Here is a 19,700-nt window from a genome sequence, read left to right as displayed (position 1 = left end):
CATTATCCCATCTATCTATCTATCTATCTATCTATCTATCTATCTATCTATCTATCTATCTCTATCTATCTATCTATCTATCTATCTATCTATCTATCTATCATCTATCATCTATCTATCTATCTATCTATCTATCTATCTATCTATCTATCATCTATCTAATCTATCATCTATATCTATCATCTATATCTATCTATCATCTATCTATCCATCATCTATCTATCTATCATCTATCTATCTATCTATCTATCTATCTATCTATCTATCTAATCATCTATCATCTATCTATAATCTATCTATCATCTATCTGTCATCTATCTATATCATCTTTCTATCTATCATCTCTCTCTCTCTCTCTCTCTCTCTCTATCTATCTATCTATCTATCTATCTATATCTATCTATCATCTATCTATCTATCTATCTATCTATCATCTATCTATCTCTATCATCTATCTATCTATCATCTGTCTATCTCTCTATCTATCTATCATCTATCTATCTGTCATCTATCTATCATCTATCTATCTATCTATCTATCTATCTATCTATCTATCTATCATCTATCTATCTATCTATCTATCTATATCTCTTGCATAATGTATGGCTTGGAGTTGTGGGCAGAATTAGTAATTAGTGTGAGAGCCTGTCCATGTGGCCTTGATTTGGCTCGCATAGTCTTGGGCTTTCCAAGGCCTCTATTTGCTTTAGATCCCACCTTTTCTTCCATAGAGCACAAGGTGGCAGGCATGGGTCTCCAACTCCCCATTCAATCCCCCAACAACCCTGTGTGGTAGGTTGGGCTGAAAGGCAGTGACTGGCCCAAGACGAACTTCATGGCTTCTTGGGGATTTGAACCCTTGTCTCCCAGGTCCTTGTCTGGCACTATACCAACCACTATACCAAACTGGCTCCCTGCTACCTCAAATAGCTGGAGACATTCGGATTGAACCTGGGACTTTGTGCATGCAGAGCATGTGCTCCCCCCACTGAGCCACAGGCCTTATATGAACTTGTAGATTGTAGCCAACATACAAATACCTCGATGGGCAGTGGTGAGATGTAACTAAAGAAATAAAGAGTTGAGAGGTTTCAAATGCTTGGAGGGAAAGTAGAAAAGAAAGGAAGGTAAATTCAGAGCATCTGCCCCCCCCCCCCACTGCTACTCCAATTTTCCTGACGTTGGGGTGAGTTGGAGCCTGAACAAGCCCTGATCCTGCGTCTTCTGTAAACTCACTCAGACTCTGAGGCTCCTCCACATGTATTAATAGGGTGTTTACTGTATCTGGTGAATCAGAGTTGGTCTCTCTCAGTATGTTTCTAAGGGTGTGTCCTCTAGCCATGTGCTTTGTTGGAGGGTTATTTATATTCCACCACTGTTTACGGAGGGAAGTATCTAGGCCCACCTCTGGCAGTGTGGGAAAAAAAATCAGTATGAATAAAATAGGCAGACAGTGCTCCTAAACTTGCCAGTGGGACGGGATTTCAAAACTGCTTGAAAAAGGGGTGTAAACGTCTCAGCCCAGCTCCATAATGCGGCACTGCATGGTTGATGTTTTTTCAAACAGGGTCCTAGTTTGCCAAATTGAGAATTCCACTCCACATACACACCCACCCACGGCAAAGCTTACAGTGGGGCATTGTGGGAGAAATCAAGGTTGTGTTGACACGATGAGCCAAAACATCCAAAGACGCGAGTCCCCACTGGGTTAAGAATGTACCCGACCCAAAATTTCTATTGCAGAAGATGGATGAATGATGTCTCTGTCTTGAGTAGACAGGAAGCAGAAAGCATGGGTAGCCAAGTAGCTAATTTGACAACTTTTTTTATGTTAAATATTTGTCGGTTTAACCAAAGGATATCACCAAAAGAAAAGGTAGGGGAAACTGTAAAAGAACTAGGTAAAAAAAAGAAATCTGTGGGATGAAACATTTCCTCAGTTATGCACCATTATTAATTATATGGTTCTGTTATGGCTTGGGTTCTGCTATGATTGTCTTGCAGCAAGGTTCCTGATAAGGGGTTTTGTGTGAATGAAAAATGCTTATGATTCTTTGATTTAAAAAGATATAAAAATAGATGATCAGCATCATGCGTTATTTGGTCCTGAGACTTTCATCTCCATTAAAAGGGGGGGGGGCGGAATCTCACTTCATAATTATTAAATTTGTATCTGCCTTGCTTTCCATCAAAAATGTGCCAACATTAATATATCTTTCTTTTCTTTTCCCTTGTAGGTTCTCCTCGATCTTGCCAGCTTAATATTTGAAGAGCAGCAATCTTTAGAAGTAATTTTGAAGAAGATAGCTGCCACCATAATCACCTTTATGCAGGTGCAGAAGTGCACCATTTTCATCGTGGACGAAGACAGCTCGGTAAGTACAGAACCTGACTCCTTTTTGAGGAAAGAAGATTCTCATGCATCCCTTAGATGCCTTAGAGCCAGCACTCAGCTTCCCATAATCAGCGCTGGAAGCCCATCTTTTGCAATTGCGTTCAATGACCATATGCATACAAGGAACAACAATGGACTAGATCCCTGAATTGCAGCCACTGAAAGAGCCGAGTGCAGTGGTTGTTGTGCACCCTGCACTGATGTCCTGCCTAGCATTTTTATTTTTATTTTAATCTGTCTCCCATGTTCTCATAGTGACTGAGAACAAAAATAACAACAATAGTATACAGTGGTGCCTCGCAAGACGAAATTAATTCATTCCGCGAGTTTTGTCGTCTTGCGTTTTTTTTCGTCTTGTGAAGCACGGTGTCGGGAAAGTTTTGGAAAAGCTTCAAAAATCACCAAAGTCTTTAAAAACCTCAAAAAAGGCTACCACACCGCGTTCTATGAGTTGCTCCTCGAAGTCAAGTCGCAACTGTATTAACGGTGTTAAGAAAAAGGAAACAAACTTGCAAGACATTTCCATGTGCTCTTTGGGTGTAGAGAGGAGCATATGGTCCCAGATTACAACCCATGAAGAAATTTAAGGCAGTCACATAAGAAAATGGCTATATTATCTTCAGTATTTGAGACAGTATGCTTCTGAATATCAGTTGCTGGAAGCATCTGCCTGTTGCCTTCCCATGGACATCTGGTTGGCCACTGTGAGAACAGAATGCTGGAAAAGATGTGCCTTTGGTCTGATCCAACTGGGCTTTTATGTTCTTATGCCTAGCAACACGGTACCATGAGACAGAAGCAACTTTGCTGCTGTCCTTGAATAAATTAATTAATTAATTGAGTGCTATGAAATACAGATAATTCCATTTATACATACTAACTAAGCTGAAACTCTGTTCTCATTTTTAGGATCCCTTTTCCAGCGTCTTTCACATGGAATCTGAGGAATTAGAAAATTCAAGTGAGACTCACAAAAGGTAAAAATGGATCTCAAATTACCATTGCCTCAGACACATGGGCAAGACAGAAAATGCAGTGCTTTCTGCTTTCATATTGCCAGAAACATTAGCTGCACAAAGCCGCAGATATGAAATAATGCACGAGGATACACCTCTTGTGCATTCTGCTAATTTAAGAGGAGCTTATGCAGAAGATATCCCCTGAGGGTTGCACTCCTCTTTGCTCAGAGATTCAGCACTACCAGACAGAACGGCTGTACATGCTCAGTACACTTTTCTTTCTAAAAGCTCCTTTGTTGCTTTACAAAAGGGATTGGAAATTAGTGGCTCCATTCTACTTCTGGTGGGTGCAAAGGCAAAGTCCACAGTGAGGAGCGTGGGATAGAGGAGATCTGAAAGAGGGTACTTGCCTTCATGAGTGAGCAAGAGGAGAAGGGATCCTGTCAAGATGAAGGTGGTTCATCATTTTGTTGGCTTATCTTCCCCTCTTAGTGCTGCAGTGTATTTGCCATGCAAGTTCCCCACCATTGGTTGCGTGATATAGTGCTAAACTAGATGCAGAGATGGTGAATTGCAAACAACAGGTAGAAGGGATTTCCTGCAGCAGTCTCTCCAAAAACAGTTATTTAGACCAGGGTTGGCTGACCTGTGGACCCCTAGAAGTTGTTGGACTACAACGCGTATCATCCCTGACTACTGACCATGCTGGCTGGGGCAAACATGAACTGGAGTTCAACAACATTTAGAGAGCTTTAAGTTACTCAGCCAGCCCTGGTGAAAGCTCATGCTGATGCTGTGGTGCTCAGACTGTGCTTGGACTAATGGGGATTGTCTGTGTGCCACTTCTGAGGGTCAGGTGGGTCAAATCCACACATTGCGTGTCCTCATAATGTCAGCCTGGAAGCAATACAACAGGCATGTCCAACAGGTAGATCGCGGGGGTGTCCCAGGTAGATCATGGCATGAAGTTTAATGATGGCCTTTGGCCAAACTCTCCCCCCCAAAAAATAATAATAACGCTCAACAAATTCTGTAAACCGCCCCCCCAAAGCTCAACCCTCCCCTAAAAAAAGCTCAACAGTTCTGGCAATGACAATGGGTAGATCACAGCCGGTCTTTTTATACTGTGAGTAGATCGCAGTCTCTTGGGAGTTGGACGTGCCTGCAGTACAAGAAACAACAGACATATGGAAAGACACAAGGAACATTTTGAAAGTTTCATTCAACTCAGCCTTTATTAAAAGCTTTTATCCAACCCATGTGGTCAAAATGTTGACCTATTTTCACTACTGAAATTGATTTAATTCTGCTGATGTTCCTGGGACTTGGGCTGTTATTCCAAGCATCCTTCCCTTGGCAATATCCTTCAGAATCAATGGGCCTGTCACCTAATTCTGTAGATTAGAATGAAGATGTGTGCCAGCTAGATTGAGTAGTATGTGACATAGAAACTCATCTTACAGAGGGGGTTACAGACCACAGCTTTCTAGAAGGGCACAATATCCAAGTCATCACATTTGCCTAATAAAATACACGCAGAGCTCTTAACTAGGAATCTTGGCACAGAGTCTTTGCAGATGCTGCACTAAACAAGGTGGTCCAAGCGGAAAACAGCCCCTGATGCCAGGCTTTTGAAGAACAAGGCATAGTCTCTGTCAAGTTTGTTCGGAGATGTTTTGAAACTGTTTGTAAACACGTTTTCAAATGTATCTCCTTAACAACAAAAGATCCCAAAAGCTTCACTTCCAGAGCACATGGGGCTCTTTCCACTCACCCACTGTACAGCATTATGCATGACTCTTCAAATTGCATGAATTTAAAACAGAAGGTGATCGGGTCAATGCAAAAGTCTTCTGAGTATGTACAGAGAAAGACTGAGTCTTCAGCAAAGAGAGCGGCAGCAGTGGGAGGGGAGGGAATATAACATAATTACTACTTGGGAAAGATTTATTTTGTGTCTGATTGGAAGAAGGAAATGTTATATCACAGTACAGCAAATGCAATGCAAGACATGTGCATTCAGCTCTAAAAAGCATCTTTTAACATGAACTTTCGAAAGTGTTGAGAACATTCATAAGGGTTCCATCTGCTCTGTGTTATTTGTGAAGCAAATTTGTTTTTGTTTTACAAACATGCCAAAATTCCAAGTGCAAATGATTAAATCTGATTTTAGAAACACCTCTCTCTTCTTGCATGCTTTTCATTCTTCAACATTAGTTCCCTTATATTTTTTACCTTTGATGTACATTATGTTTGATGTTTTTCTATTTTTTAAAAAACCTGTAGCACCTCATTATCTTTCTGTTGTTTTCCTTTGAACATCCTTCATTGATTGCTCAAGACCTGCCATCCACTGTCCATGCTGCAGCTCTTCTTTTTCTTTTGAAACATAGACTGCATGGGTAATCTCTTTTTGATATTGCTGCTAGCATAGAGCAGCCTTCCCTAAAGTAGTTTTTGACTCCAGCTTCCAGCAGCCCCAACTAGCGTGGCCAGGAGTCAAAGATGACAGAAACTGTAGTCCAGCAACACCTTGAGGGCAGACATCTTGTGGAAGTCTAGGGACATATTAGAGAATTAAATGGTGAATGGTTGTAATAGGTGAATGGATGTATTGATAGCCCCAGAATAGTTTAGAGAAGCAGATATATGGAGAGCTCCAGTTGCTATTATCTGGATGTGTGATTCCCAGGTACAACAACAACAACAACAAAAATCTGCCCTGAGGGGAAAGCAGTTTATCTAAGGCATGTATGCATTGCTTTAGTAGTGCCGTTTATTGTGTATCAGTTTTAAGCTTTTTAGTGGAGATGCAATTCCACTATGAATTTCCACTATGTATTTAATAAATTAAATATAATGAAAATCAGCTGTTTTAAAATAAAATGGACATACTAGCCAATACTGGCTTTTCATTCAGTTGTCAATATGAAAAAATGAAAAAGCAGAAGAGGTTTAAGCAGCACATCTGAAAGCAGCTGCTCCCTCACACTCTGCTCATGTGCACTTTGTTTACATGGTTCGGTTCAGGTTAACAGTAGGCTTTTCTTGAACTAAAGCCCAAGAGCCACAGTCTTTAGGGTCAATGGAAAGACAATACCTGGATCCTTTGGCAGGGAGATTTATTTGAAGGACAGTATTCAGAGATGGATTAACAGTGGGACTGAAAGACAAATAAAAAACCCCAGATAAATCCAGCTCTGGTTGGATGCCTTTTTATTGACAATCCAGCATGTTACTTAAGCAAATTATTGGGAAAATGCATTTTGAGTGTGTGCTGGAGAAAGCGTTAGGCCTACAAAAAAATCTCAGATTTCAAGTGTGGTATTTGAATGTCCAATGCTGTTGTGGGGGGAGGGAATGATTGAGTGGGTTCATCTCTGTGGGGGGGCAGTGTGCTGGCCACCTGAAGGAGACAATAGTATGGCCACTTCTGAAAAAACCCATACTGGACCCAATGGTATTTAACAACTACCACCCTGTTGCAAATACAGTTGTACCTCCGCTTATATATCCCTCCTGTTACGTAAACTTTGGGATACGTAAGTGGCAAACCTGGAAGTATATTTCCAGTTTTCTGCCGCGCATGCATGCGCAGAAGTGCTCTACCACCGTGCGCTCGTGCACAGAAGCAGTCTCTCTGGTTGCGAAAACCTCAGGATCCAGCCGGACCTCTGGAATGGATCCCATCCACAACCAGAGGTACCATTGTACCCTCTTTGGGGGCATAGTACATGAGAGGGTCATGGTCAAGCAGCTACTGGTGTTCCTGGAGGAAACTGATTATTCAAACCCATTCGAATCTGGTTCAGACCTGAATTTACAAACAAGTGGTACATAAATTATATGAAAATAAATAAAGTAATTCAGAGTTTTTGAGCAAGGTGTCATCAGTATTCTGATAATACCCAGCTCTGGTTCTCTGTAACATCTGGTTGCCCTAGTGTCTGGATGCAGTGGTAGGCTAGATACAGCCTAAAAAAACTAAGCCTGATTTCTACCAATGCGGAGGGTCTGTGGGTGACTGGTTCCTAAGTCTGGGAAGTGGGTAAGCTTCCTGCCCTGGATGCATTCACACTCTCCTTGAAGAAGCATGTGTGCAGTTAGGGGATGCTCCTGGATCCAGCTCTGTCACTGGAGGCTCAGGTGTGCTGGTCCCGGGGGGAAGGTTACCGTTGACGTAGTCGAAGTCCGGTTCTGGGTCACTAGCCTGGAAATAGTTCGCAAGGAGCGGGGCGAGGTCCGAAGCAGGAAGCCGAGCGGGGACAGGAACACTGGAGGGTCAGGTCTGGGTCCGGACAGGAGCAGGTACTCAATGACGACGTTGCTCCCGCAACCTGGGACCGGGCTGACTGGCCTTTATCTTCTCTGAGGCCAGGGGCGGCCCCGGCCCCCAGGAGACCCGCCTCTCCTGGCCTTAAGGCGAGCACTCCTCCTGGGAGAAACCAGTTCCCTTTGCCTCTCTGCCCTGAGCCTCTGCAGTTCAGGAGAGGCTGAAGGGTTACTGGACCCAGGGGGAGACTCACCTGTAGGCACTGAGTCCTCAACCACCTCTGGAGCCAGAATGGATTCACCTGGTGCCTGCTCCTGAGGATCCGGCACAGGTGCAGGCGCCTCAGAATCAAGGCCCTGCCCCAGTTCAGCCGGCCCTGGAGGCGGGGACTCCTGTGCAGGCTGGGATTCCTCCAGTTCACCCTCTGAATCGGATTCCCAGGCCATCACACCAGGTGTCCTTGGTGATTAAGAGTACCTTTTACTAACTTCACTTGATAAGACAGCTGTGGCCACTCCTGGACTGGGATAGCTTGACCACAATTGTCCATGCGTTGGTAACCTCACAGTTGGATTACTGCAATGCACTCTGTGTAGGGCTTCCCTTGGGGTTTGTCTGGAAGCTGCCGCTAGTGCAGAATGTGACAGCTAGGTTGCTTGTGGGGGCAAACTACTGCCAGAATGGAACATCTTGCTTGCTTGCAATGGCTCCCATCTGTTACCAGGCCAGCTCCAATGTGTTGATACTAACATATAAGGCCATATACAGCTCAGAACCAGATTACTTGAGAAACTGCCTTATTCCTTATATACTCAGTAGATCCCTGCAGTCTGTGAAAGCTCATTCTGCAGTAACTCGAAGCAGGGCTTTTAGTACTGTGCTGCTCCTATTCTGTGGAATAACACCCTTGTTGAAATAACGACAGGCACCCACTTTCTGGAAACAAATGAAGACATTTTTGTTCCAACACATTTTCCCAGCTGGATAAATGGGTCTTTGCCAGGAGTATCTATTTTGTATTGTTTTAGTTTTGCTTCAAACGTATCAGTTGGTGTGGTTTTTTTGGCTGTTTTTATTGTACATCACCTTGAGATGATTATGTAGATGTTGATCAATAACTGAATAATAACAATAAGGAGGGTGGTGCAGAGAAATTACTCTGTTTCTTCTTGCTCCAACAGAAACTATGATACAAACCAAATTAATTATATGTATGCTCAATACGTGAAGAATACCATGGAGCCTCTTAACATTTCAGATATTCGCCAAGACAAAAGATTTCCTTGGACAGTAAGTAAATGTAAATCTAGATTTTGACCTTACCAATGGAAAATGCAGGGCTTTTTGTGCATGCAGTTCAATTACGGAAGATCTTGTGCGATGCCCCTCTAGGGTCATTCTTGCATTAAAAGGCCTTGAATAGTTTCAAGAGGCATAATCGCATTAGCCCTCAACACCTGCTTCAGTCCCCACTCTGCAGATGTCTACGTCTTTCATGGGACCATACCTGTCTAGCCTGATGGCAATTGCTCTCTGTCTGGCCCATTTTCTACCATTTTGTACCTCGTCCAGGAAGGCAAAGTTCTGATATGATTTCAGTTACAAAGACTACTGCTCACTGATGAGTTCAGGACAGATCAGTTATGCACTGATTTGCTGTGTGGTAGATCATGGACTCAGGGACCCAGGTGGTACTGTGGATTAAACCACAGAGCCTAGGACTTGCCGATCAGAAGGTTGGCGGTGCGAATCCCTGTGACGGGGTGAGCTCCCATTGCTCGGTCCCAGCTCCTGCCAACCTAGCAGTTCGAAAGCACGTCAAAGTGCAAGTAGATAAATAGGAACTGCTCTGACGGGAAGGTAAACGGTGTTTCCGTGCGCTGCTCTGGTTCGCCAGAAGCGGCTTAGTCATGCTGGCCACATGACCTGGAAGCTGTCTGCGGACAAACACCGGCTCCCTCGGCCCATAGAGCGAGATGAGCGCCGCAACCCCAGAGTCGGTCACGACTGGACCTAATGGTCAGGGGTCCCTTTACCTTTAGATCATGGACTAGACTTTTTGATAGCTATCCTTTGAATTGTTTAATGGATTGTTTTTCAAGAGATTGGCATTCTGTGTTTTTGCCTTACAATTAATTGTTTATTGCATTGCTCTGATTAGTACTGTATTGTAGATTTGTTGTTTTTGCTGTCCCCCCCCCATTACTGTTACATTTTAACAGTTTTCATGTAAACTGCCTCAAACATTTTATGTGGAATGTCAGGATATGAGAGAACCAATGTGGTTAAATAAATAAATAAATAAATTAACCTTTATTGCATTAGCAAACTGCCATAGCAAAATAAGACAATACAAAAAAAAAAAAAAGACAAACTAGAGACAAGCAACCAAGCAAAATTCAGGTGATTTGGCTGGCGTAGTGACATTTAAGTTACCCGAAGACAATAATGCAAAGATATAGTAGCCAGCGCCAAAAACTAATATGCGGATATATATAAAGCACAAAATGGCCCCAGAACAGACTCAGCATATTGAGTTAAAAGTAATAAAAGAATTAAAACAGGTCCAGGTCTAGGGCACGCTACCCTGTCAGAGTAGCCCTGAGTTTCAGAGCCTGCACTATGAAGATTGCCACCCCACGTGAGATTTGGGGATTTGCGTCCACAAGGAGCGATTTCAAACAGTCTTCCTTAGATGTAATGGTGGACGGGATCAAAAGGAGGAGCTTAGATCTTATTGGCTCATAAATAGGGCAGTAGAAAAAGAAATGTATGAAGTCCTCTACTTCATTCATTGTGCATGGACATGGACGCTGGGTAATAGGGGTCTTAGAGTAAATCCCCTGCAGGAAGGCCGTGGGTATAGAATGGAAGCGGGCCATAGTAAACGCTCTTCTCAAATTGGGCTCCGTCAGGTCTATCAAGTAGTTGGCAAGTGATCTTACCACTTTCACAATGTGGTTAGGGTGTGGGATCAGTACCTGGGAAACCACGGTTCAAATCCCCACTCCCCTTTGTAAGTCACTGGGTGACCTTGGACCAATCACTATCTCTCAACTTAATGCAGCTCATCAATAAAATGGTGGTGGAAAGAACCACATGCATCACCATGAATAGCATGAGAATGTTAGTATATATATGTAGGGAATAGACAGGTGTAATTGACACTGGCAACTATTGACTAGTTTTGGTTTATCTTCTGGGGATCCTCCCCTTTCACTTTTACTGGGCTCTACAAATCTTTACTACTGCTGGTCTCCCTACCCTTGCCAGTTAGCCATTTGAATATCTAGGGCTCTGTGTTTTGATTAGCAATTTTCTACTTAGATTCTATTTGTGTAGATTATGCTGTTTAAAAAAACCAACAGTATGTTACCTTGTGAAGGGGATAATTATAGGCCAGGTTTCCACCAGCTCCAGATGTTTTGGATTAAATACCCCTTCATCCCTGACCACTTACTCTGCTGGCTGGGCCTGGTGCATGTTGTAGTCCAAAACCTCTGAGGGACACCATTCTGGAGATGACTATTTTAGGGTCTGCTGCTGTTTTTAAAGTTAGTTGCAAAATTGGTAAGTATTCCCATACAGTTCTTCTGAAAATTGTAACGTTGTGAATATTTGGGCATAAAGGTATCTATTATATAAGTACAGTTTATTACTGCAGAGAAAGCCTGACAACAGCTGTCAAAAGTGCAAACGTGTTCGAGTACTAAATCATGGAGGAAATCTCAATGAAAATTTCACAGTTGTGTTGATTTAGAATGTTGCTACTACTGTAATTTCCCCAACCAAAATCTGAGAGAAGTACGATCCAGCATGTTCATAAATTATCATGCTTGTACAGTTTTATATATTACATGATTAATCTATAACATTGATGTTGACTGATAAAGTCAGTAAGGTTTGTTTCTTTTATTAACAGAATGAAAATGCAGATAGTAAAAACCAGAATATAGAAAGCTTGCTATGCACGCCAATTAAAAACGGAAAGAAGAATAAAGTAATAGGTACAATATTTTTATTTTTTGTGTTTCATTTCATCCACTCTGCATGATGTTTTGTGAGACTTGTGGTTCAGCAGGAGATAAAATATCCTCTTGGAAGTCAATGATAGTTAACTTTCTAAGATGGATGCTAAATTCTTCTTTGCCCCTAAATTGTCCCTAAATTCACTTATACTTCATAAAATGAATGCATGTCATGGTAGAGTATTTGTACCCTGATCTGGAACACTTGTTCTTGGAAATAAGTTCTATTATATTATTCAATGCACTTTACTCCCTGATAAGATGCTTTGCATGAGAGTGTTTGTGGCAACGCATGTGTTTCCATGATTTCTGTAAGATAGCAAAACGAAAAAGCACTGGGTTGTATCTTCTGGCCTTGTTTGCAAAGCTCTTCCTTTTTCAAATTGCAGTAAGTATTTCCTAAAAGGGATTTGGCCTTTAATATATTTGGACGGACCTTCCACTGCATCATGGAAAAGTTTTGGAAAACATTCTATTTAGAGAACGTTTCTTGAAAATATATAGTGAAGCATTCCTACTGTAATTCTCACACTCCATTACTCACAGAAGTTTTAAATGTCATTGGTTGGAGCCATATGGGGAGGGGATCTTGTGTTTAAGGAAGTGCTGTTTTATGCTTCATGTTGCATGAGAAAAATGAAGCAAACCCAGAGAGATATAATTCCACTTGCTCAAGAGCTTACATTACCTTCATCATAAGACAAACTACTACTGTATATCGTGCTTTTTATTTATTTATTTATTTATTTTATTGCATTTATATCTTACCCTTCATCAAGTTCATGACCCAAGGGCTGGTAGCATAAGGTTCTCAATAAAATTGCAGCCAACAATAAACAGCTTAATTAAAATATCTCACACCTGTTGTTAAAATACAACAGCAGACAACACGAAGGTATACCAAGTTCCACTTCTTGCAAATCCACGCGGAACTGGTGTATTTCTAGACAATATTGGTGACAGGCAGAATTCCACAATCAAGGTGCAACCACATAGGCAGTCCTTTCTCAGGTTCCTGCATAATGAGCTTGCATAAGAAGAAGGGCTTCTCCTACAGATCTCAGTGTGCAGGCAGGCTGATATATGAAGAGGCACTCCTTCAAATATCTGGGTCCTCAGTCATTGAGGGCTTTATAGGTCAAGAGCAATTTGGCAAGGTAGCATGTAATAAGCAGCCAGTGCAAACTCTTCAGAATTGGTGTCATATGTGCTAACCCCATACAACCTCTCGGGGCCCCGGCAACATCACTCTATACGAGCTGCAGCTTAGGGGCTGTGTTCAAAGGTGGCCTCACAAAGAGACCACTGTGATGAGGTTATCACAGTTTAGAAATGGACATAGCTGGTTTTGTGTCGTTATCAGTGGTGATCTGAGCAGTTGGGGGTCACACTTGAATCTTAAAAGCTTCCTAAAAGTAGAGAGTTAAATTAGGAATTGTTCAGTGACTTGTGCTGGATCATTATATAATGACCTGACATTAGTTTCCTTCAGTTTCAGCTGCACCCTTATCTGTACAGGGAAAGCCTAACTTTTGTTGTCTATGCTTTGGTAACCTCTAGGTTAGATTACTGCAACGTGTTATGTGTGGAGCTGCCTCTGAAGACGATTCAGGAACTTCAGCTGGTTCCAGTGTCCAGGTTGCTCACTGGGGCAAGATGGTTTGAGGATAGAACACCAATTCTGGCCCAACTAGTCTGCAATCTGGGCCCAATTCAAAGTGTGGGTGTTGACCTATAAAGCCTTAAATGGCTCAGGATTGCAATACTTCAAGGACCGACTCTCCCCATATGAACAAACCTGGACCCTGCAATCATCATTTGAGGCCCTTCTTTGTGTGCTTCCTCCATGAGAGAGCTGGAGAGTAGCAAAACAAGAATGGGCCTTTTCTGCAGTGACTCTCCACTTGTGGAATGTTCTCTCTAGAGCCTTCATTACATATCTTTAGTTGTCAGGGGGGGAATCTTTTCTCCTATATTGCTCTGATGAAGGGTGGAGTGTGGGTGTGTGTGTAAGCAAGCAAGCAAGCCAGCAAGCAAGCTGTTTGAATGGTTGAATTCCTTGTGAGGCTGAATCTACAGCAGAGATCAAAAACCTAGTGTCACCCAGAAGTTGATTGGCTACAACTCCTATAATCTCTTATCATTGACCATATTGGCTGGGGGCTGATGGCAGTTGGAGTCAGACAGCTTCTGGATGGCCAAAGCTTCCCCAGCTGTGATCAACATTTTCCTGCACAGATTATTCTCTTGTAGAACCTCCCAGCTAGGCTGCTCTTTGGGCAAAGGGGTTATATCTGAACCATTATTAAGAAACAAAGCCTTGAGACCTACTCGAATGCAGCATGTGGTCTGAGGACTCATGAACCCCCTATGTTGTCTTTGTAGTTAATTTGATAAACAATCTGGTCCTTTTTCTTGTAAGAAAGGGCAAGCTCTGTCTGTGTACCAGTAACCTGACATTCATTACAGTTCTCTTGGCATGCTTACAAAAATCTAATTAGTTTGTAAAGGACAAGTTGTCTTTAGGGATTACATCAAACTCAAGGACTATTAATAATAGAAGTTAAGAGGAAAATTGAGATGAAAACTTGGGAAGGATAGAAAGGAATATATGCGGTTCCAGGGATGGGGAAGAACATGCCCAGTCACCTTGCTACCACCAGTGCCGGTTCCCCATGAGACCAGAATCAATTCCTTCAGTCCCCAGTGGGTTTTGTTGACTGTGCTGCACTTCTGTGAAAAACCTATTGAATATTCTGGATCTAAATCTGCATTAGTGGAACGCAAAATCTGAGTTCAGAATATGTAAGGACTGGTGGATGAAGGGTAGGACACGCAGCCTCAGTTCACATGATCAAATCTGGCTTCATAAAGCCAGGATATTGATTAGCTTCAGACACTTTCACACAGCCCCTTTGTCCATTGTGTGGGGAAACAAATAAGCCACAGTAAATCACAGTTTCCCTTTTTGCACAAGCCGGAAACCACGGTTAATGGCTTCCATAAGCCAAGATTTGGAAGCCAACTTTGCAACATTTCAAACTTGACTTCTGAGCACTGGCTTGCTCATAGTTCCTGGTTCTCATGTAATGGGAGGCTGTGGTTAACTGCAGCTTTCTCATTTGTTTCCCTTCTCATGTGAAAGGAGCTGTGAAACAGGAGCTGTGTGGGGGTGGATAAAGTTCATGTGTCGCCTGATTATATGGATGCAACCATATTTTCTGGGTTAATAATAGTAATAATAATAATGTTGAAACACTGGACTAGAAAGTTAAAATTGCCAGACCTCTGTTTCTATGGATAAAGAAAGCTTGTTAGTTTTCCTTTCTATCAATTGAGGTATGGTTAATTTTTTCACATATATATAAAGATTAGTTAACATTTCCTTTTTCTAAACGATCTAGGAGTCTGTCAACTTGCAAATAAGATGGAAGAAAATTCAGGCAAAATAAAGGCTTTCAACAGAAATGACGAGCAGTTTCTGGAAGCTTTTGTCATCTTCTGCGGCTTGGGTATCCAGAACACACAGATGTATGAAACTGTGGAAAGAGCTATGGCAAAGCAGATGGTGACATTAGAGGTGAGGCTCAATCAAGGCAGCCTTTATGTAACTCACAGCTGCTTCTTTACTCAAACTCCCTTGCCGAGTTTAAGGCAAGCCAAACTTGGCTCAGTCCTCAGAGCAGGGTCGCTCTCCTTTTCATTTACTGTTTGCTTCTGCGTTTCCACGTGCTTGCAAGACACGTGGCAGATTATTGCATATTAAGTGCTAACCTGGGATTTAGCAGTGGACACAAACATAGCCTTCCCTGAACATATTGCATGCTGGTAACTGACGTTGATGGTTTATCATATTGCATAGAAAAAGGACATTGCTATGGGCACTAGGACGTCCTCTTCTTCTTCTCTGAGGTTTTCTTTGATGACTTTGGCTGAGCCCTTCAAACAAACCAATAGCTGGAGCAACAGCAAGATTACTGTAGGCTTCCTCTAACTTCATCAAACCATATCAAATATGAACGTCATCTAGTCCTAGCCTTTGAATTGGTTACTGTTAGTTTTAATTGCCGTGGCATGAAAGGAGAGCCCAGTAGCAGATCCAGGTTCACAGTTATCTTCTTCCAAAGTAACCTAGGAAGTCAGATGTTGTAGACTTTGGATCCACTTGCATCCACAGAGTAAACAGAGTCTCTGCAATATTTCTAAAATGCAGATTCTGCCATCAATTCCGTTCTGAAGGGAAAGCTCTCATGCAAATCTTTGTTTAGGTGCACTGCTTGCATTAACTGGTAGCAGCGCTCTCTTGATTAAAGCGCTTCGTGCAAATTAGTTTGGACAGCTATGTGTGTTGCGCATTACAAACCCAGGTAACATAACCTTTTAAGGGAGAAAGAAAGATTCTCATGGGCAAATTGCTATAGGCTGAAGTTATAATTCTAATTGCACATGAGTTAAATGTGAGTCCAAAGTAAACACTAAGGTTCTTCTCTCCTTCCCTCACACTCCTGAATAATAAGTTTGAATTTGTTCATTAAATGAAAAATATTTTCTCCTAGGCTGACAAAACTTCTGCCAAGATTTTCCTGAAACAGAATTTCTTTTATGCCTGTGTTACAAACCCGTTGGCGGGGGAGCGGATTTATTATGACAACCTTGTCGAGTTTATAATTATAGCCATGTTGTAAGCTATTTGTCTTTCATATAGGGGCAGGGAAGCTTTTCAAATCTCTCCCCCCCCTTTTATAAAAGAAAAGAGTTCTTTGCTCACTTAAGGCCAACAACGTGATATTTTTTTCCATGCCTTGCTGCCCTCAGGAGTCCTCCATGCTGGGCAGAACTGGTAAACTGCTCATACCAAGCTCCATCCTGCATGGAAGTGCCAGGAAACAAAGTACAAAAGCTATTTATGTTAAAGTTCAGAAGGGATGAATCCTAACCCCCTGATCTGTACTCCTAGAAATGGATATGGATTGGGAAGAGGTGTTCCTCTGCTGGTAGGCAACTCTGCTGCCATGGAAGCATTCTCCATAAATTCTGGCACTTGGGCAGCTACTGCACTAGGCTGCATACTGTGGTATGCATACTGCATACTGTGGTAGAGAGTGGCTTCTCTCCTGTGCTGGTCATCCTGGATCCAGGTGGATTTGTGCTGCCTGGTGCTCAGAGGCTAGAACTTCCTTTGCTTTTTAACTGGTGGTGTTCCCAAATATGCCAGCGAGCATCTCTGCCACCATGAAAGCCATCTACCAAAAAGCACTGGCACTTGGGCAGTAGCAGGCATACAGTAGCCAGCGATAGCCCCCGAATGAAGAGGAAAAGTAGGACTGGCAATGGATCCTAAGCTATCTGCACGAAAGTTACTAGGGGAGCAATCCCATCCCCTTGATTTACACTCCTGGAGGAGAGTTAGGGTTGAGCAGAGACTCTGTTTGGCTCTGGTGGCAGGCAGTTCTGCTGCCATGCATCTGCCGGAAGCACTGCCAGTTGGGACAGCTACTGCAGTGGTTGGCATACTGCATAGCCAGCATAAGCCCCACAAACAGGGGGAAGAGGAGAACAGGCAAGGGATTCAGTAGATCCTAAGCCCACATATTGCCAGCTGAGAGTCCCAGTTCTCTCTGCTGTACCAGCCTGGAGTTGCTGCAGCAAACAAAGGAGAGAGAAACTGCCTCCCTCTGGCCCTTCCGTCTTGGCCAGTGCAAGCAGTAGGGTTTCACATGCGGAATTAGCTCTGCCGCTCTGTTCAATCCTGCTGCTGCCAACCAGGAGGCAGGTTTGTTCTGCCCAGCAATGTTGAGAGTTAGCAATAGAAATTTAGGAAATTTGGCTGCGTAATTAGTGGAGGCCGAAAATAAAACCATTTCCCAATTCCTGCTAATAGTGAAGCATTATTTAAATTTTCAGACTGCTTTAACTTGCTTTAAAATCCTGCTTATGAAGGAACCTAGTTGGTAGAGATGTCATGCTAAATCATAGATGAGACAAGCAGTGGAAGGGAGGGAGAATTTGTGCTGGGGAGCAGAAGGATGGTACGTTCCCAAAGCTGGCTCTCAGACCTCCAATCATGGTTTGCTGGGTTCCAGCAGATATCTGCACTGCAGTAATCCTCTGCAATAATTCAGAGGCCCTCAGGAATGTGTACACAGTAGCCCATTACTTTGCTTTTATTGGTAAATCACTAATGGAAATCGCAAATCACTATATTAACGCTGCCAGTTTAGCTATTGCTGGGAGATTTTGCAGAGCATTCTGGATGCCACAGGAAAGAGTGCTTTGAGAATTTAAATAGTATAGATTTTTGCTTGCTTTTTATTAGTGTATGTGTGCATTTGTTGTTGTTTAGTCGTTTAGTCATGTCCAACTCTTCGTGACTCCATGGACCAGAGCACACCAGGCACTCTTGTCTTCCACTGCCTTTGTCCATGGAGTTTTCTTGGCAGGGATACTGGAGTGGTTTGCCGGTTCCTGCTCCAGGTGTATGTGTGCATATGTGCCTATATATAGAGCATTTTATATGTGCTTCATTTCTTTTTCCTAAAGGTCCTTTCTTACCATGCTTCAGCTGCTGAAGATGAAACAAGGGAACTTCAGGTAACAGCGGTAATGTCATTTTCCCTTCTATTATATATGTGGTGATGATCTGGGGATTGCAAAGGCTGGTAGAACTTCAGGATTCAGAATCATGAAGACAGAAATGTGTCATTTTCTCCCATCTTGGCCTATAGCGTGAGATACACAGATCTTCTAGAGGGATGGTAAAAGAGAAAGCTAGGGTTAAGCTCCAGTTCTGCTTGGGAGCTCGCAAAACACAGCCCATCTTTCTGCCCTTTCTAGGTTTAGCTAGGAGTGGCTGAATCTTTAAATTTCAGGCTAGCTTGGGTTCTCATTTTTGAAATCTTAAAATCAGTCCTCCACATTTCCACATTGGTTTGCGATTTATTCATTTTTTTAATGCCATCAAATTGATCTTCCCTTTAGTGCAAATTTTGCCAATTTAGTACACAGTTTTGCCAATTGTACACATTTCCCAAGCAATTTCTACTAATGAAATGTATTTTTGTATGCTATTTCCAGTTATATTCATTGTTTTCTGCATACGTTACCCCAGAAATTTTGTACACTTTGCTTTGCTGGAGAACGGCATTGCCAAATTTGAATAATTTTTGAAGGGTAGCTGTGTTGTCAGTTCTCGTTTCAGAAAGTGTGGATTAGATAGGTTCACCTTTAAATGTGAGCTGAATTGAATTAATACTTCCTACCCCAGTCTTCTGCACTAGTGTCTGAGCCTCAAACACAGCAAGATTGCTGCTTAGGCCACACTCCCTTTATTAATCAGCACCAGTTTGTGGATGAAAATCTGGCTTTAGAAACATTTGGCAAGAATTTTCTTGGGAGTACAAAATAGTCGTACCTTTGAGTTTCGTGTTAGAATATCTAACTCATGCTTACGGGTCTATCAATATGTTGTTCACTTCTGGAGGATAAACATTTTCCAACTGAAATGTGATATTTCCAAAGGAGCACTGTAAATCAGTGGCAGGGCCAGAAACACAGGCCTGGTCTGTTTATTTCCCACTCTGCTCCTTTGTTCACGGTGGAGCCATCGACTGGGCAAAGGATCTGCCTTGAATTCCATGAGAAATAATTCTATTAATCTGACATTAACTTGGACTCCGACTCTGCCTTAGTCTACTGCATAGCAACTGCATGTGGGAGAGGATGCAAAGTGTTACATAACCAAATGTCTTCAGTTCATGCGCAATCATTAAAACCAGTCTTGCTGCTTTTATGGGCATTTTTAGGTGTAGAGATTACAGTGTCTGGATTATTATTTTTTATCTTAAATTCCGCACAAATGGACACAGTTTCAATGCTAGCTTATTGTGATCTTTATGAGACAAACATAAGCCAGAAGCCCCATATATATATATATATATATATATATATATATATATATATATATTTGCTTTCGTAGATTTTCACGGGTATAGGAATGCAGGTTTTGGTGTCCTCGGGTGTCTTCCCGTGTAAAAGTTGGGGTGTCT

The 19,700-nt window shown here is 42.3% G+C and overlaps 1 protein-coding gene across 9 annotated transcripts in view; it reads left to right on the top strand.

Annotated features, from left to right (window-relative positions):
* PDE5A (phosphodiesterase 5A) overlaps positions 1-19,700 on the top strand; it is a 124,885-nt gene that overhangs the window by 89,252 nt on the left and 15,933 nt on the right. For 7 of the 9 annotated variants that reach the window (XM_077934007.1, XM_077934002.1, XM_077934001.1 and 4 more), the window contains 6 exons: positions 2,238-2,375; positions 3,305-3,372; positions 8,809-8,917; positions 11,550-11,634; positions 15,060-15,235; positions 18,196-18,255. In XM_077934007.1, coding sequence (XP_077790133.1) covers positions 2,238-2,375; positions 3,305-3,372; positions 8,809-8,917; positions 11,550-11,634; positions 15,060-15,235; positions 18,196-18,255 — 636 coding nt within the window. The remainder of the gene's footprint in view (positions 1-2,237; positions 2,376-3,304; positions 3,373-8,808; positions 8,918-11,549; positions 11,635-15,059; positions 15,236-18,195; positions 18,256-19,700) is intronic. The other 2 variants (XM_077934004.1, XM_077934003.1) reach the window with 1 other exon arrangement.

This window comes from Podarcis muralis, chromosome 9 (assembly GCF_964188315.1).
Source record: "Podarcis muralis chromosome 9, rPodMur119.hap1.1, whole genome shotgun sequence".
NCBI classification, from domain to species: Eukaryota; Metazoa; Chordata; class Lepidosauria; order Squamata; family Lacertidae; genus Podarcis; species Podarcis muralis.
Note: the sequence above shows the minus strand (reverse complement) of the source record. Positions and strands in the feature narration are given on the sequence as shown.